Here is a 20,494-nt window from a genome sequence, read left to right as displayed (position 1 = left end):
CCTCTGGCACTCCCTTGCTCAGCATCAGGAGATGAGGAGCTGCCTGAGCTCTCCCTGTGCCCAAATCCAAGCACCCGTTTGCTGGGCCTGGAAGGGGTTGAGGGGGTTCATTGCACGCTTTCCTTTCCCACACAGCCCTGGGAGCACAAGGAGCCTTGGGGACACATTTCTGTGTGTTGGGGGGGCCCTGGTGAGGGGAGGAGGGAGGCCAGGCAGGGCTGTCCGCCCCCCTCCCCTTCCAGTGGACTTCTTCCATCTCTTCTGACCTAAGTTTGTTGCACAAGCGGCCATGCTCCTCCCAGTGCTCCCCCTCTGCTCCACGTCACTGGGCTCTGCCTCCCCTTTGGGCTCCTTCGGGAGCTGGGCAGTGCAGAGGGGCTCTGCCCCACATCCCAGGCACAGGGACAAGGCTGCGGCATCCTGGGGACAGAGATTCTGTCCCTTCTTGCAGCCTGGCCAGGGGCTGGCAGCAGGGGGAACATGAGGCACAGCCCTGCACACTTTCCCAGAAGGACAGCCTGAGGTCTCTCAGCTCCTGTTCCGCTCTCCCCAGGCGTGTTGCTGGAAGATTAAGGCTGTGCTGGCTCTGTGTGGAGGCGCTTGGTCATGGCCCCCAAGCGCCGTGCATCCCCTCCGAAGCAGCTGGATGGTAGAGGCAAGAAAGCAAAGGAGGGAGAGGAGGAGGATGCCTGGAGCTCCGCCTTGGCAGCCCTGAAAACTGCTCCCAAGGAGAAGCCCCCAGCCACCATCGATGGGCTGTGCCCCCTGAGCACGGCACTGGGTGCCCAAGTGAGACCAGGGCTGGGGTACCCAGAGAGGCTGGTCTGGGGGGACATGGATGGGAGGAATGGGGGAGTCTCAGGGCTGCTGGGACTGCTGACACAGGAACAGCCTCAGTTTTGCTTGCAGCCTCTGCTGTGTTCCTGTTGGGACAGCTCTGCATGCTCCCCTATCCCCAAACACTGCCCAGGTGCGAGCCCAGGCCATGCCACTCACCACAGGTCTACAAGGACTACGACTGCACTCTGAATCAGACCAACATCAGTGCCAACAACAAGTTCTACATCATCCAGCTCCTTGAGCACAGTGGTGCCTACAGTGTCTGGAGCCGCTGGGGCCGTGTGGTGAGTCCAGCCCAGCACCGCCTGTGTGCATCCCCACCAAGCTGTTCCCATTCTGCCTTGGGACCCCCAGAGGTCAGGGGTGAGCCCAGTGGTCCCCATCCTTTGTTCCTGGTCGCAAAATGAGAAACCACTTGGCCCTGCTACAAGTCCCTTCTTGAGAGGACTTCAGTACTTCAGAATGGGATCAACCTGGCTGGGGGACATGGCACCTATGAGTGAACATGACACCCCAGCAAGGAATCCTGAGGTGTCCCCCGAGCCAGAGGGACCCCCAGACCTGGTGCTTGTGGCTTGGCAGGCTCCTGCCTTTGCAGCCCTCCTGCTCCCAGGCTGCCCTCCCCCAGCATAAGGCTGACAGAGCAGGGATGCAGAGGGTCCTGACCACTGCCCTCTGCTGCCAGGGCGAGGTGAGCCAGTCCAAGCTCATGCCCTGTGCCTCCCTGGAGGCTGCCAAGAAGGATTTTGAGAAGAAGTTTCGGGAGAAGACCAAGAACAGCTGGGCAGCAGGGAGAACTTTGTTGCCCAGCCAGGGAAATACACACTCATCGAGGTGCAGCCAGGAGCCAGGCAGGAGGTGGAGGCTGCCCTCAGGGTGAGTGTGTTGGGCAGCTGGGGGGTCACTGTGGTGGGATGGTCCTTACATCCCGCCCCTGGGACACTGGGACATCCAACGAGGTCAGCAGGGTGGAGTGGGTTTCAGAAGGGGTCTGAGTGAGAGCTGAAACATCCCACGGGCAGAGGTCTGGGGGTAATGGGTTGAGATGGAGTGGAAGGGCATAACAAGTGAGAACCATGGGCATCTGGGTGTCATTGGAAAGCAGAGGCAGCTCCTGCCCAAGGCTGTGCTCCCTAGGGTCAGGCTCTCCCCCCTCCAAGACAGACAGTCCCAGAGCCTCCTGTGGGCTCACAGGCTGTGCAGTGATGGGGCAGGTCTGCAGGTGGATAGCGTGGATGGGGAGAAGGTCTGCAAGCAGTGGGTGCTACCCTGCACCTTGGACAAAGCCACGCAGGACCTGGTGACCCTCATCTTCAGCAGTGGCATGTTCCGGGATGCCATGCAGACCATGAACATTGGTAGGAGACAATGGGATGGTATGGGGTGGGTCTGGGGAGTGCAGGTGGGGAGGTGAACAGAGCAGAGGTGCTGGGGAATTTTAGAACACCCCCACTCCCAGCCCAGCACACAACGAGACAGCAGACTCCATGTGCCGGGTGCCTGTGGTGATGCTGGAGGCTTTTGGAAGTAGTTGTGGGGCAGAGGGATTCACCTTCATTCCCCCCAGATGTGAAGAAGATGCCTCTGGGGAAGCTGAGCAAGCAGCAGATTGCCAGGGGCTTCGAGGCGCTGGAGGAGCTGGAGGCAGCACTGGGGGAGCAGCCTCCCTAGGCCGCCCGCCTGGATCACCTCTCCTCCCGCTTCTACACCATCGTCCCCCATAACTTTGTGTGGGCTTGGCCGCCTCCCATCGACTCCCCTGATCTGCTGCGTGCCAAGAAGGACATGCTGCTGGTGAGGTGCCAGGGCAGAGAGTGGGTGGCATCCCTGCCCGAGGAGGGCTCCTGTCCGTGGGGCAGGGAGCCTGGGCTCACCCTGCTCCCCCTGGCACAGTGAGCATGGCCCCAGTCTGTGCCTGCCAGGTGCTGGCTGACATCAAGGTGGCTCAGAGCCTGCAGGCACAGAAGGTGAAGGAGGAGGAGGAGGAGGAGGAGGAGGAGGAGAAGGAGGAGGAGGAGGAGGAGGAGGAGAAGGAAGTGGCCCATCCACTGGATCGGGATTACACCCTACTCTGCTGCCAGCTCTGTCTGCTGGACCCTGCTTCCCGGGAATACCAGGTGCCACTTGTGTCATGGTGCCCTATGCCAGGGAGCAACCGTGCCAGACCCGTGAGTCCCCATGGTCCAGGCAGAGCCTGGGCATCACTGGGACGGCTGCCTGTTCTGACACAGCTTCCCTCTCTCCCTAGCAGCTGATCCAAAACTACGTGGCACAGACTGGGCACAGCCTCCACATCCTCAACATCTGGCAGGTGGCCAGAGATGGCGAGGTGAGGAGAGGATTGTCCTTGTTCTCAACTGGGGAAGCCCTGGTTGTACCCTAGGACTTCATCAGGGCTCTGGGCTTCTCCACCCGGAAAGGGCTTCAGCCCAGCTGGCCAGGAGCAAACAGGCAACTGCTCCCCTGCCCCTCCAGCCTGGCACTGAGGTTGGGTTTGGAGGGATGGGTGCCACCCACATCTGGGCACCCACATGTTAATCGGTGGAAAGCCCCTCAAGCTCTGCATCTCTCCAGGATGAGTGCTTCAAGGCCCATGAGCACCTAGAGCACCGGCGCCTGCTCTGGCACGGCACCAATGTGGCGGTGGTGGCAGCCATCCTGAAGAGCAGGCTGTGCATCATACCCCACTCCGGCGGGCGTGTGGGCACGGGCATCTACTTTGCCTCTGAGAACAGCAAGTCAGCCTGCTACAATGAGGACGATGGGACAGACAGGGCTGCTGGTGTGCACATGGTCTGAGCTATGGTGAGGGTGCTGGGACAGACAGGGCTGCTGGTGTGCACATGGTCTGAGCTATGGTGAGGGTGCTGGGACAGACAGGGCTGCTGGTGTGCACATGGTCTGAGCTATGGTGAGGGTGCTGGGACAGACTGGGCTGCTGATGTGCACACATGGTCTGAGCTATGGTGAGGGTGCTGGGACAGACTGGGCTGCTGATGTGCACACATGGTCTGAGCTATGGTGAGGGTGCTGGGACAGACAGGGCTGCTGGTGTGCACATGGTCTGAGCTATGGTGAGGGTGCTGGGACAGACTGGGCTGCTGATGTGCACACGGTCTGAGCTATGGTGAGGGTGCTGGGACAGACAGGGCTGCTGGTGTGCACATGGTCTGAGCTATGGTGAGGGTGCTGGGACAGACAGGGCTGCTGGTGTGCACATGGTCTGAGCTATGGTGAGGGTGCTGGGACAGACAGGGCTGCTGATGTGCACACATGGTCTGAGCTATGGTGAGGGTGCTGGGACAGACAGGGCTGCTGGTGTGCACATGGTCTGAGCTATGGTGAGGGTGCTGGGACAGACAGGGCTGCTGGTGTGCACATGGTCTGAGCTATGGTGAGGGTGCTGGGACAGACAGGGCTGCTGGTGTGCACACGGTCTGAGCTATGGTGAGGGTGCTGGGACAGACAGGGCTGCTGGTGTGCACACGGTCTGAGCTATGGTGAGGGTGCTGGGACAGACAGGGCTGCTGGTGTGCACATGGTCTGAGCTATGGTGAGGGTGCTGGGACAGACAGGGCTGCTGGTGTGCACATGGTCTGAGCTATGGTGAGGGTGCTGGGACAGACAGGGCTGCTGGTGTGCACACGGTCTGAGCTATGGTGAGGGTGCTGGGACAGACAGGGCTGCTGGTGTGCACATGGTCTGAGCTATGGTGAGGGTGCTGGGACAGACAGGGCTGCTGGTGTGCACATGGTCTGAGCTATGGTGAGGGTGCTGGGACAGACTGGGCTGCTGATGTGCACACGGTCTGAGCTATGGTGAGGGTGCTGGGACAGACAGGGCTGCTGGTGTGCACATGGTCTGAGCTATGGTGAGGGTGCTGGGACAGACAGGGCTGCTGGTGTGCACACATGGTCTGAGCTATGGTGAGGGTGCTGGGACAGACAGGGCTGCTGGTGTGCACACATGGTCTGAGCTATGGTGAGGGTGCTGGGACAGACAGGGCTGCTGGTGTGCACATGGTCTGAGCTATGGTGAGGGTGCTGGGACAGACAGGGCTGCTGGTGTGCACATGGTCTGAGCTATGGTGAGGGTGCTGGGACAGACAGGGCTGCTGGTGTGCACATGGTCTGAGCTATGGTGAGGGTGCTGGGACAGACAGGGCTGCTGGTGTGCACATGGTCTGAGCTATGGTGAGGGTGCTGGGACAGACAGGGCTGCTGATGTGCACACATGGTCTGAGCTATGGTGAGGGTGCTGGGACAGACAGGGCTGCTGGTGTGCACATGGTCTGAGCTATGGTGAGGGTGCTGGGACAGACAGGGCTGCTGGTGTGCACATGGTCTGAGCTATGGTGAGGGTGCTGGGACAGACAGGGCTGCTGGTGTGCACACGGTCTGAGCTATGGTGAGGGTGCTGGGACAGACAGGGCTGCTGGTGTGCACACGGTCTGAGCTATGGTGAGGGTGCTGGGACAGACAGGGCTGCTGGTGTGCACATGGTCTGAGCTATGGTGAGGGTGCTGGGACAGACAGGGCTGCTGGTGTGCACATGGTCTGAGCTATGGTGAGGGTGCTGGGACAGACAGGGCTGCTGGTGTGCACATGGTCTGAGCTATGGTGAGGGTGCTGGGACAGACAGGGCTGCTGGTGTGCACACGGTCTGAGCTATGGTGAGGGTGCTGGGACAGACAGGGCTGCTGGTGTGCACATGGTCTGAGCTATGGTGAGGGTGCTGGGACAGACAGGGCTGCTGGTGTGCACGCATGGTCTGAGCAAGCCAACGCCTTGTGTGCCGGGGTGGCCTGGGCACAAGTTGATGGGAACCACAGGGCTGATGCCATCATCCCCATCCTCTTCTCCCATGGCAGTGGGCTGCATGTCCCAGAAGGTTGGCATCATGTTCCTGACAGAGGTGGCCCTGGGCAAGCCCTACCGCATTACCCGTGATGACCCCACATTGTGTCAGCCGCTCGCTGGCTATGACAGCGTCCTGGCCTGTGGCCAGACAGAGCCAGGTGAGCCTGAGGCAGGAGAGGGCTGGGGGCTGTGGGGATGGCGTGGGCATGGGGCAGGGGGGGAGGGAGGCCAAATCTTGGGTGTGACATGGTGGTGGTGGTGGGTGTCTTCTCGTCCAGACCCTGCACAGGATGAGGAGCTGCTGCTGGATGGCAAGAAGGTGCTGGTGTGCCAGGGCAAGCCCATCCCCATGCCCGCTTACAAGGACTCCTCCTTCAGCCAGAGTGAGTACCTCATCTACCAGGAGAGCCAGTGCCAGATCCGCTTTCTTGTGCAGCTCTGCTTCTGAGGGTGCCTGGGCACCCACCTGCCCTGGCCCAGCATCAGCCTCGAGCGCAGAGGTCTGCCCTCTCTGATCTCCCCACCTGGGCCTTGGCAAGGGACAAGCTGGTGTGGGAACACAGCTTGCTTCGACCCTGAATAAAACCACTGTGCCTTGTCCTGAGCAGTGCTGGCGCTTTCCTGCCCAGCGGTGTGGGTGCGGGGCAGGGGAGGGAGTGATGGATCCCCGTGGGGGCAGTGGCAGGGGCCTCTGGAGAGGTGCAGCCCATCATGGCCAGCCGGTGCTGGCAGCTGCCAGGTGAGAGACGGTGGCTTTTGAGCCAGGTGCACTCCTTGCCTTCTTGGCTCGCGCCTGTCACTGTGGCACCAGAGCTACAGAGGACCAGAGCAGGATGCGGTGCCCCCATTGCCGGGGAGCTCATCCAGGAGAGCCTGCCCTTGCCTGGGGCCATGCCCAGGGCCATACCTGCTGCCTGCACCGTGCCAAGCCCCTCTCTGTGTGTGCCCCCGAGCACAGGCCTGTCACAGAGGAGACAGCCCCGGGGACCTCGGCGCTGAGCTGCCGGTGCAGAACGCCCGGGCCCAGGGATGTGGGTGGCCATGCTGGGAGGGCACGAGGCTCGCGACCCCGGTCCCCCCTTCCCGAGCCCCAGCCGGCTGCTAGGACCCAGCAGCTGTCCCCGAGGGCCCTGCCACGAGTGCAGGCAGTGCCCGGGAGTGACAGCTGGTGCCATCCGCAGCTGGCGGGCGCAGGCACATGGGATGACGAGTGGGTGACGGCGGGGAAGGGGGAGCGTGGCCTTGCACGGGCCGGCTGCGGGAGCCACACGGCCAGAAGGACCCCTGCCGAGGAGGGGAGCATCACCTAATCCCCGGGAGCAAAGGTGTGCTGGGTCCCCCCACATCCCCCACCGCGGGGTCCCCCACAGCCAGAGCGGGTAGCTGGGATGGGGCAGGTGGGTCGGGGCTGCCCCTCCTCAGGGTGTGCTGGGGGGCTGGGGCAGGGGGGGGGTGTCAGTCTGGCATGGATGCCCACGGGTCGGGCTGGGGACAGCTCGGACGCCAGCTCTGGGGTAGGCAGGGTGCCGTGACCTCGCCAGACACCTCTCCCTGTCCCAGCACCTCAGGGGGGTTCAGCTCATCTCTGCGTTTCTCTGTTGCTTTTCTTCATCTTGTTTCTTCTCCTCCACACCCCGCTCCCCTCCCAACAGGTAAGGAGGAGACAGCAGCCATGGCTGCCGTAGGGTTTTGCTCTCCGGGATGCAGGAGAAGAGCCTTTGGTGCCCAGGAGCTGCTGGCTTAGCCCTCAGTGGGGATGGCGAGCAGGACGGGGCTGAACACCACGGCCAGTCTGGAGCCACTGTCTGTCCCCAAGCAGTCCATGGCCCAGGAGGTGCTGGGCCTCCTCTGCATGGTCCTGCTCACCCTCATCGCCCTGGTAGCCAACACCGTGGTGATGGTCGTCATTCTCAGAACCCCCCTTCTCAGGAAGTTCATCTTTGTCTGCCACCTCTGCGCAGTCGATCTCCTCTCTGCCATTTTCCTCATGCCCCTGGGGATCATCTCCAGCTCCTCCTGCTTCAACAGGGTGATCTACAGCATCGCCGAGTGCAAGGGCATGATGTTCCTGAACATCTGCTTCATCAGCGCCTCCATCCTCACCATCTCCGTCATCAGCGTGGAGCGGTACTACTACATCGTCCACCCTATGAGGTACGAGGTCAAGATGACCATCAGGCTGGCAGCGGCCGGAGTCGTCTTCGTTTGGGTCAAGTCTGTTCTCATCACCGTCTTGGCACTGGTGGGGTGGCCTCAGGGCAACGGGGCCACCAGCGCCAGCCGCTGCACGGTCTACTGGAGCCCCGGGGCCCACAAGAAGGTTTTTGTGATCCTCTTCAGTGTCGCCTGCTTCGTCCTGCCCACCATCATCATCTTCGCGGTGTACGGCAGGGTGTACCGCGTGGCGCGCCTGGCGTCCCTGCAGCACGCGCCGGCACACGCGCCCGCGCCGCCGCGCCGCGCTGACTCCGTGGCCAGCCAGGTCACCATCGTCACTGCCAGGAACCTGCCGCTGCCCAGGCTGACGCCGGAGCGCTTTTTGGGGAGCAACAAGGCCATCCTCACCTTGGTCCTCATCGTGGGACAGTTCCTGTGCTGCTGGCTGCCCTTCTTCGCTTTCCACTTGCATTCCTCTGTGGCGGGCAGCGCGGCGGGCGGCGGGCACGGCGAGATGGTGGTCACCTGGATCGCCTACTCCTCCTTTGCCATCAACCCCTTCTTCTACGGGCTGCTGAACCGGCAGATCCGGGAGGAGCTGGCCCGGCTCCGGCGCGGCTGCCTCGCCCGCCCGCTGGGCCACGAGCTCTGTCTCTCCGTCTCGGAGGCTTCTGTCCAAGAAAACTTCTTGCAGTTCCTCCAGAGAGCGACTTGCACGCTGGAGACTCACGCCAGCTGCATCAGCCCCAGCCCCAAGAACAGGCTGGACCAGCCCAAGATGGGCTTCCCCGTCCCAGATCAAGCTCCTGAGGAGAGCAGCTGAGGAGCAGGAGGCCCTGTCCCACTGTGCTGGGCAGGAGGAGGGCTGTGGGACCTGCCAGGGACCGATTGGACCTGCTTGGACCCAGCTGCTTGGACTTGGAGGGGTCCTCGTTCAGGTTTTGCCTCTGAGCTTATGGTGGAGGATGGCTCCTCTGCCCAGGAGAAGGCAGCAGCTCTGGGGAAGCCACTTTGCCCTTCCGCAGGCTGGGATTGCCTTGGCTCCACCAGCACAGCCCAGCTGCATGGACAGGCTCTCCTGGGGATGCAGGATGCTGAGGGGGCAGAGGAGGGGGCACCCCTGCCTCCATCACCTCACCGGGACCACTCGTGGGAGGAGCAGATGTCCCTGGCACCCTCCCAGGAGCAGCAGCCCAGCTAACACCACTAACCCCAGTAACGCCGGGCACTCGCTGAGCCCGGACTGCCCTCCATGCTCTAACCCAAACCTAACGTCTGAGGGGAAGAGGAGCTCCTCTCACCCACAGGGCTGGCAGCGTGCAGTGCCATGGCCATGCCCTCTGCCCCCCGTGCCAGGCTGTTTTGGGATGCAGCTGGCCAGCTGCAGCCTGGCCGGTGGTGCCACGTGCCAGCCCAGCCGGGCTGCTGGCCAGGCCTGCGTGGGGGGCTCAGGGTGGTGGCAGGGGGCTGGATTGGGGCTGCAGGCTGCTGACCCCCTGCACTCTCATTGCTTCTGCAGGGCTTGGACACCCCCACCATGGGGTCCCTAGTGCAAGAAAGGGGACTGGATCCTGTTTGGGGGTGTTGGAGTGATACATCACCCACGCCCACTCCCAAAGGGCCCAGGATGGTGCTGGCACAGGGGGTTGGAGATGCCCCTGCCTCAGTTCTAACGGGTGGCTGGGGAAGAACTGCCCCACAGTGTCTCAAATTACCCCGTGGCAGGGAGTGTGCTCTGGGAAGACCCTCAGGATGACCAAGGCTGAGGGCCAGCACCTCCCTGGCCACAGGGCCACCCCGCTGTGTCCCCAGGAGCTGGGGCTGCCCGTGGTGTGTGTGTGGAGCTCTTCACCCAGCCTGGGGCATGTTATGATTTATTTTCTTGTAAATTTTATCTTTTTATTAAACCATTGATAAGTTACAAAGGAGGAAAAAATATAGACTTATATATACAGCATTTCCAAGCCAGCAGGGACCAGCTCTTGGATGGGGTTGCTGGGAGGTGATAGCCCCAGGGGTGGCCCGGGGAGGGCCCCCCATCAGAGATAGGGGAAGAGGGACCCCCAGAGAGGCCAGGCATGAGGAACTCCCCAGAGAGGCCAGGGACCCAGACACGGGGTGTCAGCCAGAGGGAGGGGGGGCAGGAGGGGGCCACAGGGCGGGCAGGGCGAGGGGCAAGAGCCGGGGGTCCCATCCTGGCACAGGGCACTGGGAGAAAGGACCCCGGGCTGCCAGGGACAGCCCTCTCCACTTCCCCACCAATACCAGGGCACGTGGGCCCCATGCAGGGAAATCGGGGAGGGGGCACAGTGCTGCTGGGATGGGCAGCAGGCAGGAGCAGCCCTTTCCTTCAGCGGGCAGCGCCGCCGGGAAGACCCTTCCCTGGGGTGGGGGGGAAGGGGGCTCACCCCGGGCACGGGGCGCCTGGCAGGGGTTGGGGGACAGGGTGGGCGGCAGGGGGGTGCCCCTGGCAGAGGTTGGCACACCGGGCCCCTTCACCCACCCACCGGTGGGGCTCAGTAGGGTGAGAACTTCTGCCGGTCGGCTTTCTTGGTGCCGTTGGCTGCCGAGATCTTGGTCGTGTAGGTGGCGGTGCCGCCATTGGGCCCCGCCACGGAGGACGGGGACAGTGCCAGGAAGGACACCGGCTTCAGGCCGATGAAGTTGGAGAGGGAGATGGTGTAGGGGGCGCCCAGCAGGGCCGGGGGGGGCGGGGCGACGGCGGGCAGCGCGGCGCCAGAGCCCGGGGTGAGGGGCTGGGAGAAGCCCATGCCGAGGTCCATGGAGCCAGGGCCTGGCGGCGCCTGGGAGGTAGATTTGGCCGTCTCTAAGCTGGGGAAGCGAGTGAGAGAACAGGGTGGTGAGGGCCACAGTGACAGAGCGGGTCCCCCACCCCAACCTGCTCATCTGAGGGTGCAGCAACCACATGCCCCATCCCTTCTGGCACAGGCCTCCACGGTACAAGCCCGGGCATCCCGCTGGGGAGGGCTAGAAAAGCTGGGGCTCAAATCCTTCCCCGGGATGCTGGGGTGGGAGTGTCCCCCAGAAAGCTGTGCCACTGTGTGCCCCTCCAGCCCAGGCTGGCACCTACCAGGCTGTGATGAGGTACTGAGCCAGGGTGATGTTGACGGGGGACCCGGTGATGGTGATGTGCCGCTCGCTGGAACCCTCCATTTGGTTCCCGATCTTGATGTGGGCGCCAGACATCTGCCGAATCTCACTGATCTTGCTGCCGTGGCGGCCGATGATGCAGCCGATGAGCTGGAGGGGCAGGCACTGGGCTGAGCCGGGAGCAGCTGGAGCAGCCACACTGAGCAGGAGGCTGCCAGGGACTCACCCGGGACACCCTCTGCACACAGCGGGACTGGGGAAACTGAGGCAGGCACTGGGAGGGCAGGGTGCTGCTTTGCTTGGGCAGACCCTGCTTTTTGGGCTCACTCAAGCCCACCTTGGCTGGCACCACTGGGCTGCCACGTGCCAAGGCTCTTCCTTAGCACTGGCCAAGCCCTTGCCTTCCTCCCGTGCCTCAGTTTCCCTTTTCCTCCCAGATGCCTCTGCCCCAGCAGCTCCTCCTGCTCCTGAGCTTTGGCAGCCAAGGCAAGGCCTCCTCAGTGCAGAGCAGAGGGTGCTGGCAGCCAAGTGGCTGCAGAGTGGGGCACAGGAGTCAGGGCAAGCTGTGGCCCCCCTCAGCATCCCCAGAACCCACACTTACATCATTGGGCACGAGGAATTCCTGGGAGCTGCTTGGGGAGCTGGCGTCCAGGCCTGCAGGGAGAGGCAGGGATGTTAGTGGGGGGGGCAGATCTCCAGCAGCTCCATGCCGCCAGCCCAGTCCTGTGCAGGGACCCCCTCATCAGGGTCAGGTGGCTGGGGGTCAGGAGGGGCACCCCACACCCCCAGCCCTGGGTGGTGGGGGGCACAGGCCTGTGCGCTCACCTGGCACCATGGCAGGTGTGTGGCCCAGGGAGGTGAAGGGCAGCGTGTGCCCTGACAGCTGCTGCAGCTTTGTCACCTGCCCGGGCAGTGGGAGGAGAGAGGCGTTAGGGGTGAGGGCAGAGGGTGCCCCATCCCCTGCTTGGGCCAGATGCTGGCACCCAGTGCCTCCCCTGGTGCCCACGGGAGCAGGAGTGGGCTGCCATGGGCACAGACTCACCTCTGCTGGAGAGACTCCGCTGTACTGGCCGGGCACGGAGAAGCCCTGGGGGGAGAAGCAAGGGACATCAGCAGGGGGCCAAGTGCGACCCCTGCCTCAGGCCACCCCCCCGGGGCAGGGAGGCCACCCCGAACCCATCAGAGCCACCCCTTGCCAGCAGAGGCTGGGTCCCCCGGCCACCCCGTGCCCCAGGGGGGCTGCGGCCCCTTACCTGGTTGGCAGAGAGCAGGATGGTGCCCAGGGAGAGGCCAGGGTGGTAGGGGATGGTGGCCCCCTTCGGAGGCGACTGGAGAGGGAGGGAAGGAGGTGGAGGGGATGAAAGATGAGGCTGAATGCCCTCCGCAGCCCCACAGGTCCCTCCAGCCCCTCTCTGCCCCCACCATGCCCCCAGCAAGCTGGTCACAGCCCCCAACACCACCAAGGCACGGTGCTCTTATGGGTTTGCGCAAGGGGGGACCCTAGTGCAGGGGTCTAGGTGGGCACAGGAAGCCCCGGGGATGGGGAGGGGGAGGCAGCAAGAGCCTCTGTGGGCCGGGCACGGCGGGTACCTCCAGGATGACAGCACAGATCTGCCTCACACACTGGATGATGGTGTCCGGCACCCCGGAGACGGTGACGGCCCGTTCAGTGGAGTTGGGCAGCAGGTCACCAGCCACCTGCACCTGCGCCCCTGAGCTCTGGAGGGGAGGAAGGGGAGATGCTGAGACCTCCTCAGCTCCTTCCCCCCAGGGTTCAGCACCTCACACCTCCCGTGCCCTCGGGGAGCTGTGCAGGGTGACTGCACTCCTCGCACAGCCACTGCGGACCCCGCGCTGAGGGCTCCGTGCCCCGTGGGGGGACAGGGGGACAGCCGTGGCCGGGCAGCCTGTGCCTCACCTCCCGGATCTCGCGGATCTTGGCGCCGGCCTTGCCGATGAGCGAGCCGCACTGGCTGGCGGGGATGACGAGGCGCAGCGTCACCGGCGCCCGGCCCGCTCCTGCCCCGTCGCTCCCCGCTCCCAGGTCCTGCCAGGAGGGAAGGGGGATGCGGGGTTGGATCCCCAGCAGCCCGCAGGGGTATGGGGGGGCACGGGGGAGGGGGAGCCGCCTACCTCCTCCAGCTTGAAGGCAATCATGGAGACGGCTCGGAAGACGGCGTCGGTGGAGCCGGTGATGGTGGTGATGCGCTCAGGGCAGGAGCCCTCTGAGATGGTGATGCGGGCGCTGCTCTGGGGACAGCAGCACACCCCGTCAGGGGCACCGTGTAATCTGTTCCGTGGGCCCCCTCCCCGGGAAGGCCTCAGCAGCCGGGGGGGCTCTGTGCCTTTGGATCTCTGCTTTACCCTTCCCCCTGCGCCCTGGCAGCCTGCCCTGGGCCACAGCCGTACGCCCCTGGGTCTGCCACCAGATGTGAGTCCAGCCCCAGCACGCCCTTACCTGCTCTCGTATCCTCTTAACAGTCTCTCCTTTCTGCGGGGAGAGGAACAGGGTGGGTGGTCAGGTCCAGGAGAGCCCAGTGCTGGCAGGGCCCCAGATCCCAAACCTTACCTTGCCAATGATGCTGCCGATCTCCTGCAAAGGCAGAGAGAAGGGTTGGTCCATCTACAGGCAGCTCCCTGCCTGCCACAACCCTCCTCTGCCCACAGCCTGGCACACTGGCAACAGGCAGGCCCAGCCTCGTGCCCACGGGGACGCTGACAGCTTGCTGGGGACGCTGGGGACAGGCCCCTCCCTGGCTTAGGCTGGGGAAGTAATCCCGGGAATGCTGTTCCCAAGGGATTGGGAGCAGGGGAGGAATGGCTCCAGCATGGCCCCCCTATCCGGGCATCACTGCCCCCCGAGCAGTGCCGAGCTCCCCGCCGTTACCTTCCCGTGCATGAGCATGCGGAGGGTCAGGGTGATGCTGAGCTCTGTCTCCTCGCCGCTGCCGCCCATGCCACCGGCTCCCTCCGGCGATGCCATGGCAGGAGGGCAAGCTGAGCCTGCAGGACACCACAACTGGGGGAGGCCCCAACTAACATCCCCCCCAATCCCCAAAATATGCAGCCTAAAAAGCACCTATGGCTGGGAAGTGGGGAAACTGAGGCAGGGCCAGGCTGGGGAGGCCTGCCTGGTCCCCCACTGGCATCCTGCCCGCCTGCTGGGAGCTCCCCAAGAGGGACCCGCAGCCCTAGGAGCTGCTGGAAGCTGAGTGGGCAGCGGGGGCAAGGCGGAAAGCGTGGGGAACGTGGCTGTGGGATGGGGTTCGGTTTGCACACACATGCTGGGGTGATGGCACACGGTGAGCAGGGGTGGCCTGGGAGGTCTCGCAGGCTCTGAGAGCCTTCCTCTTCCTCCTCCTCCTCCCTGTGTGCAAAACCTCAGGGGAAACTGAGGCAGCCTCCCTGATGTGGAGCGTCAGCCTGATGGGAACCACAGCATAATGCTCGCTCGCTGCAACCCAGACCCTCTCCAACCCCCGTTCCCGGGGGCAGCCGTGCCCCCCCGGTGCCAGCGCGGAGGACAATCGCCGTGTGTCCGGGCGCGGGTGGGCGGCTGCGGCACCGCTGGCTCCCGGCACGCCGGGCGATGCCAAGCGGCTTTGGAACAAAGCAGCCGTGTTGGGGCTGGGGCCCGTGTCTGCGGGCACGGCGGGGGGGGGACAGGTTATTTTAGGTGCTGGCAGGGCTCGCTGCCGCTACGGCACATCTCCTGCATCAGGGGAACGGGGCGGGGGGGCAGCTTGGGCGCCTCTGTGCCCCCCGGGAGCTGCGGCTTGAACTCCGGGGGGAGGCTGGACGCCCCATCTTCACACTCGCATCCCCACCGTTAGCCGGGGCGGGAGGAAGGGGGACATTGCCGTTTCAGGTGGAGGGGAGACTGAAATGGGGGATGCCCCCCCATGCAAACCCCCCCGCTCCGCAGCGTCCGGTACCCCCGGGGATGAACGGCAGCGGGCACTCGCCGGGGACAAAGGAGGTGGGACAAGCGGGAGGCGGCAGGGCCACGGCTGTCCCCCGACGTGCGTGCGGGGGGGTGCCCACGGGCAGGGGGCGGGGGGGCTCTCCCCGAAGCGCGCGGGCAGGCCAGAGGCGCCGGTGATGGGCAGAGGCCACCTGCCCCCCCCCTCCGCGGGCTGGCGCCGGACAGGCCCCGAGCGGGCACCGCCCGGGCCGGGGGCACCTTCGGGCGGCGACGGGCCCGGGACACGGGGGGAAGCCCCCAGCCCGTCCTCGGGGGAGCCTCCCCCCGCTCGCCCCCCCCCGCGCCCCCCGGGCCTGGCGGGTACCTTTCCGTGCGCCTCGTCCCTCCGCCGCCGCTCAGTGCCACATTGTCCCCGGTCGAGCCCGGTGGCACCCGGGGCAGGAACAATGAGCCGCTTGACAGGCCAGGGCCAGGCTGGCAGCCCCGGCCCCCACCCCGGACCACGCCGGGGGCCCCCCTCGCTCTTCCCCGCTCCCACATCCCTCCCTCCCCTCCCTCCCTCCCTCCCTCCCTCCGGGATCCTATTACAGCGGATAAGAGACACTAAAAGGAACAATGCACCCTGGGTAAGGCCATCTGCCACCGCTGGGGACATTCCTGCCCCCGCCCCCCCCTTGGCTCACACGTCCCCCTCTTTGTCATTGCGGGTGGGGTTTTTTTGCTGTTGTTGTGTTGTTTTCTTTTCCTGGAAGCCGGTCAGCTGGCAGGGCTTGGAGGGCTCAAGGACACCGGGACGGGGCAGCTGGCATCCCAGGGCTCGCCAGCACCCAGGGATGCTGCTGAGGGGGGATGGGGGGGGACCAGGAGCACCCTTGTCTGGTGCGCGGAGAGGGCTGCAACAGGGGAGGTGAAGCGAGGGGGGGTAAGGGATGCTCCAGGTAGGATGCTCCTGCACCTAGCACTGCCCTGTGCCCCCTGCGTGGGCATCCAGTGTCCCCTGCCCCCCCCCCGTGCCGTTACCTCCCCCACTAAATCCTCCTGGGCCCTGGCGTAAGCAGCTAAAGCCTAGGCAGGCTCGGTGACGGGGGGGCACGGGGGGGGCACCCCGCTGCCACCTCCATCTGTGTCCTCCAGCACCCAGTGCAGTGGCACCAAACGCATGGGGGAGAAGGCAGGTGGCGGGCAGGGAGTTTGTCCCTCCGTCTGTACAGCCAGACGTCTGTCAGGCCTCCCCCCGCCCCCCCATCTGCTCACAGTAGCCACCGATGTAGCAAATCCCCCCTCCCCGGGGCACAGGGCTGCTGCCGGGGCTGGCGGTTCTCTTCTAAGCCCCCGTGGATTACCCTGGGCTTGGGTGCACACCACGGGAGGTGGGAGGAGGAAAAAAGAGGATGAAGGGGAGGCCAGCAGGCTGGGGACATGGGTGCAGCCACCCAGGGGGATGTATCTGGTCCCAAACGGCCCCAGCACTCCCTGGGGGCCCAGACAGAGGTGATGGCCACGCAGCCAGCACTCACTGCAAAACGTCCCATCCCTTGGTGGCTGCACGTCCCCTGCTGTCAGCCCCAAACATCCTGGGAGGGTGGCCGTGGAGGGGGTGGGGATGGGGAAGGAGGCGGGAAGGATGGAAAGAAGCTGCAGGAACGGGGCAGGAAACTAGAGGTTGGAGTTTTATTTGGTCCCAAGGGAGGTGGCACTGCCACCTCGGGCAGGGTGGGAGGCAGGGCGAGTAGCTGGGCTGGCACGAGGGTGGGTGTGCAGGCAGAGCAGGGGGTGGGCTCCCCAGGTCCCCCTGCCCTGCGGTCCCCTCCCCACCAGCCGAGCTGCTCAGTGCAGCTGCTGCAGGAAGGCCAGGAGCCCGCGGTGCCACTCCTCGGGCTTGTCCAGGTAGCAGGCGTGCCCGGCGCCCTGCAGCACCAGCACCCGGTGCTCGGGGAGCTGCCGCAGGTTGTTCAGGCTGCTCTGCCCCAGCTCCGCGTCCTGGTCCCCGTACACAATCAGTGTAGGAGTCTGCAGAGGGGGAACGCACCCTGAGTCTGCCAAAGGCACACAGACACCTGCTCCTCCTGCATGGGGACACCCTGGCAGGGCACTTGCCCTTCCTCTCCACCCACCATGACAAGAGGAAACGAGCCTCCTAAACTCCAGGCTTTCCCTCCTGCTAACCCAGTCACGTTCCCTCATCATCATATTCCCCTTTTCCAGCAGCAACAGGGTTTCTGTCCTGTTCAGTCTTTCCCTAGCCCAGCCTCAGTGCCAGGGTCCCCCTCCTCACCATCCCGTCCCAGTTCCCTGACCTCCCTGTCTCCCCCCAGTTCATACTTTGATCTGGGCGTACTGCTCCGCTGTGAATTTCTCGGTGCAGATGGGTGCCACGGGCACATAGGCCTTGAGCAGGTGGTTGTGCTGGAAGAGGAATGGCAAGGAGTACATGCCGCTGAGCGACGGGCTGATGACCACGGCCGGACACAGGCTCAGAGCTTCCAAAACTGCTTTGAGGTAAGCCCCTGGGGCTGGCTGGCCCACGGGCGCCGGGGCCACAGCATCCTTTGAGCGCCCCAGCCCTGAGTCACGGGAGACAGAAGTTGCTCTGTCACGCTCTCAGCAGCTCCACAAGCAGGAGAAGCCATCACAGCAGCACGCCGGGCTGCCATCCCGGCGCCACGAACCTGAGGAGCTGTACCAGCTGCCCCCAGCCCCCACCTCGCTCCAGGGCGAAGCTCACCACCACCACGCCTTACCCGGCAGGTCAATAGCCACAGCTCGGTAGCCGTTTTTGGCCAGAGTGGCAAGCGTCTGCAGCTGCAGCCAGACGTCAGAGGAGAAACGAATGCCATGCAGCAGCAGCAGCGTCAGCTTTGGGGGTTGCTGGGCCGGCTCGGCTTGGCGGTAGAACAGGGTTTGGCCTTCCACGGTGACGGTGCTCTCGGAGAGCTGAGGGGCGGCCATGCCTGTGGGGTCGGGACGGCTGCTCAGGGGACGTGCAGACAGGCCTGCTGCTGCCTCACAGAAGGCCAGCAGCGTCCCTGGCGGGGAGGCCCGGCGGCGGTGGGGCGGCAGGCGGGCTGCGGGGCTGGCACCGGGATGGGGGTTACACTGGCACCTCCGTTTTGGGGAGAGCCCGGTGGCGGGGTGCGCGGTGCCAGGGGTTCATGGGCTCCCCGCCTGCCGCTGGGCAGCCGGCCCTTACCTGCTCCGCCGCCTCCCGCTGCCCGCCGCGCCGCCGGGTCCAAAGGCCGGCGGGGCAGAGGGAAGCGGAGCGGCGGCACCGCCTCACGCAACGAAGGGCCCGTCCGGCCCCGCGACCCACCACCGCCGAGCAGAGCCGAGCCGAGCCGAGCACAGCCGAGTGCAGCCGAGTGCAGCCGAACCCTAAACGACGGTCATACCCGAGTGCGGACGCTCGAGGCGCCTCCGAGCCGAGCCCCGCCGAGTCCTTGCCGGACCGAGCCGAGCCCTTGCCGAACCCCGCCGAGCCCTTGCCGGATCTAGCCGAGCCCTTGCCGAACCCCGCCGAGCCCTTACCGGACCGAGCCGAGCCCCGCCGAGCCCTTGCCGGACCGAGCCGAGCCCTGCCGAGCCCTTGCCGAACCCCGCCGAGCCCTTACCGGACCGAGCCGAGCCCTGCCGAGCCCTTGCCGGACCGAGCCGAGGCGAGCCCTGCCGAGTCGCTCTTAGCTTGTTCCGAGCCGAGCCGAGCCGAGCCGAGCCGAGCCGAGTCAAGCCGACGCCTTGCAGAGCCTCTCCGAGCTCCGCCGAGCCGGGGCTGTCCTCGCAGCCCTCGCCTCCGATGCCGCGGGGCGGCCCCCGGCCGGCAGCTCTCGGGGCCTGCAGCGCGGCGGGCTCCCGGCAGGCGGAGCCGAGCAGCGGGGCTGGGAGGCCGCACGGCCGGCGGGAGCTGAGGGGCGACGGGGCCGGCGGCCGGAGCTGAGGGCAGCTCGGTGGTCTACGCCGCGCTGCAGCAGCGGGGGCCGGGCCCCTCGCTGCCACTGTCCTTCTCCGGGGCGGCGGGGATGGCGCTCGGCCGCGGCCGCCTGGGGCTCCTGCTCCTCGGGGCGCTGCTCGCGCTGCTGCTGTACCTCCTGCTCCCGGCCGCGCAGCACGGGCAGCGCTCGGGGGGTGCCCGCGCTGCCGAGGGGCTGCGGGGCCGGCGGGCGGCCAACGCCACCGCGCAGGCGGGAGTGGCCGTGGGGAAGCCCCCGGTATTCTTCAGGGAGGTTTCCGCAGGGCCGCAGCCCCGCGGCGCCGCCGGTCCCGGCAGGTTGGTCAGCTGCCCGGCTGTGTGGCGGGGGAAGGCGGGCGGCAGGCTCTGGGGCTCAGCCTGCCCCAGCCTGCGTGCCCGCGGGGCAGGTGCAGATGCGGCATCTCCTGCCTGTCTTCTCCACCGCAGGCCCGATGTCCTGTTCCTGCACGGCCAGGCCTTCACCTCCAAGACGTGGGAGGCCTTGGGCACGCTGGCGCTGCTCGCCGCAGAAGGCTACCGGGTGGTCGCCATAGATCTGCCTGGTAGGACCGTGGCACAGCTCTCTAGTTGATCCTTCTGGGCAGCTCCAGCCCCTCCTCTCAGCCACGGCTGGGCTCTGGACCTCTTTAAGCAGCCAGCGGTGGTCCTGGGCCAGCATGCGTGGGGCTTGGCTTTGCCTCGGGGCATTGGCCTCCAGGGCCATCCCTCTGGCTGGTGTTGGCTCGGTCCAGCTGGGGCTTGATCAAGTTCCCATCTTCACCTTGTGGGCATTGCATGCTGCACAGTCCCCCCAGCCCTGTGCCCACCATGTGCCCTCTGCCCCATGCCAGGCTATGGGGATTCACCCCCAGTGGAGACAGTGGCCACGGTGCAGGGCCGGGTGGCTTTCCTGGACCATGTCCTCCAGGAGCTGGGCATGCGGAGGCCCGTTCTCATCAGCCCCTCCATGAGTGGCCGCTTTGCCCTGCCCTTCCTGCTGGCACGGGGGGACCGCCTGGCTGGCTTTGTGCCCATTGCGCCCGTGGGCACCAAGGACTACACTGCTGAGCAGTACCGGCGGGTCCAGGTGAGGTGGGTTGTTGGGCTCCTGGGGGGTCCCAGGGTGCTGGCAAGTCTCGTTGGCCAGCTGGCTGTAGGGTGACGTAGAGGGTGGCTCTGCTTTGGGGTCAGTGAGGACTTTTCCCCCACCTCAGCTCATGGTGGGGCTGACCCCTGCCTTCCCTTGGCTTTGTGTCCCATGGTGATGGGTGGAGGTGGGCACAGCCCAGGGGAGGTGTGGTGGCCTTCTGATGACCCCTCTGATATTCTCTCTCTCCTCTTACCAAGACGCCCACCCTGATCCTCTACGGTGCCCGTGATACAAGCCTGGGGCTCCAGGCTCTGCAGAACCTCCAGCACCTCCCCAGGCACCGTGTGGCCGTGCTGCCCGGCGCTGGCCATGCCTGCTACCTGGACAAGCCAGAGGGCTTCCACCGGGCCCTTCTGGGCTTCCTGCATCAGCTCTGAGTGCTGGAGGTGGTGCCGGGCGGTGGGAGAGGTGGCTGCCGTCAGGGAGCCTTTCCTCTTTTGGAGTGTCTCCAGGATGGCAAGAGAGGCCGAGCTGAGGGTGTCCCTTGCTGGCAGGACGAGGCGTCATCT

The 20,494-nt window shown here is 65.4% G+C and overlaps 5 protein-coding genes across 8 annotated transcripts; 3 read left to right on the top strand and 2 right to left on the bottom strand.

Moving 5' to 3' along the window:
* The first annotated feature begins 606 nt into the window (after window positions 1-606).
* On the top strand, window positions 607-6,147 carry PARP3 (poly(ADP-ribose) polymerase family member 3). Its single transcript, XM_010198477.2, is given in 11 exon segments — window positions 607-789; window positions 1,002-1,124; window positions 1,526-1,625; window positions 1,628-1,716; window positions 2,063-2,198; window positions 2,408-2,634; window positions 2,763-2,957; window positions 3,092-3,169; window positions 3,415-3,591; window positions 5,710-5,857; window positions 5,978-6,147. Coding segments are annotated over 11 exon segments (1,626 nt in total).
* Window positions 6,148-7,455: 1,308 nt separating this feature from the next.
* On the top strand, window positions 7,456-8,679 carry LOC104556909 (probable G-protein coupled receptor). Its single transcript, XM_010200942.2, has one exon. It carries the CDS (start codon window positions 7,456-7,458, stop codon window positions 8,677-8,679), a length of 1,224 nt encoding a protein of 407 aa, XP_010199244.2.
* A 1,094-nt stretch (window positions 8,680-9,773) lies between these two features.
* PCBP4 (poly(rC) binding protein 4) lies at window positions 9,774-15,410 on the bottom strand. Of its 2 annotated transcripts, XM_062008442.1 has the most exons (13): window positions 15,257-15,410; window positions 13,855-13,970; window positions 13,537-13,560; window positions 13,426-13,458; window positions 13,101-13,217; window positions 12,886-13,014; window positions 12,558-12,686; window positions 12,221-12,295; window positions 12,010-12,054; window positions 11,793-11,868; window positions 11,569-11,621; window positions 10,948-11,117; window positions 9,774-10,688 (listed from the first exon to the last, which is right to left on the bottom strand). In XM_062008442.1, exons 2-13 carry the CDS (start codon window positions 13,948-13,950, stop codon window positions 10,373-10,375), a joined length of 1,263 nt encoding a protein of 420 aa, XP_061864426.1. In that variant the 5' UTR covers window positions 13,951-13,970; window positions 15,257-15,410; the 3' UTR covers window positions 9,774-10,372. The 2 variants fall into 2 exon arrangements, with proteins under 2 accessions (XP_061864426.1, XP_061864427.1); XM_062008443.1 differs by lacking the exon at window positions 12,221-12,295.
* Window positions 15,411-16,549: 1,139 nt separating this feature from the next.
* LOC104558425 (putative protein-lysine deacylase ABHD14B) lies at window positions 16,550-18,715 on the bottom strand. 3 transcript variants are annotated; one of them, XM_062008445.1, is made up of 5 exons: window positions 18,501-18,714; window positions 18,083-18,264; window positions 17,634-17,843; window positions 17,215-17,456; window positions 16,550-16,902 (listed from the first exon to the last, which is right to left on the bottom strand). In XM_062008445.1, exons 3-5 carry the CDS (start codon window positions 17,839-17,841, stop codon window positions 16,720-16,722), a joined length of 633 nt encoding a protein of 210 aa, XP_061864429.1. In that variant the 5' UTR covers window positions 17,842-17,843; window positions 18,083-18,264; window positions 18,501-18,714; the 3' UTR covers window positions 16,550-16,719. The 3 variants fall into 3 exon arrangements, with proteins under 3 accessions (XP_061864429.1, XP_061864431.1, XP_061864430.1); XM_062008447.1 differs by lacking the exon at window positions 18,083-18,264 and having other exon boundaries at window positions 18,501-18,715; XM_062008446.1 differs by lacking the exons at window positions 18,083-18,264; window positions 18,501-18,714 and adding an exon at window positions 18,282-18,475.
* Window positions 18,525-20,493, top strand: ABHD14A (abhydrolase domain containing 14A). Its single transcript, XM_062008444.1, has 4 exons — window positions 18,525-19,153; window positions 19,283-19,398; window positions 19,687-19,922; window positions 20,183-20,493. Exons 1-4 carry the CDS (start codon window positions 18,906-18,908, stop codon window positions 20,360-20,362), a joined length of 780 nt encoding a protein of 259 aa, XP_061864428.1. The 5' UTR covers window positions 18,525-18,905; the 3' UTR covers window positions 20,363-20,493.
* The last annotated feature ends 1 nt before the right edge of the window (window position 20,494 follows it).

This window comes from Colius striatus, chromosome 15 (assembly GCF_028858725.1).
Source record: "Colius striatus isolate bColStr4 chromosome 15, bColStr4.1.hap1, whole genome shotgun sequence".
In the NCBI taxonomy this organism is placed as follows: domain Eukaryota; kingdom Metazoa; phylum Chordata; class Aves; order Coliiformes; family Coliidae; genus Colius; species Colius striatus.
The sequence above is the reverse complement of the archived record's forward strand: the minus strand, read 5'-3'. Positions and strand labels throughout refer to the sequence as shown.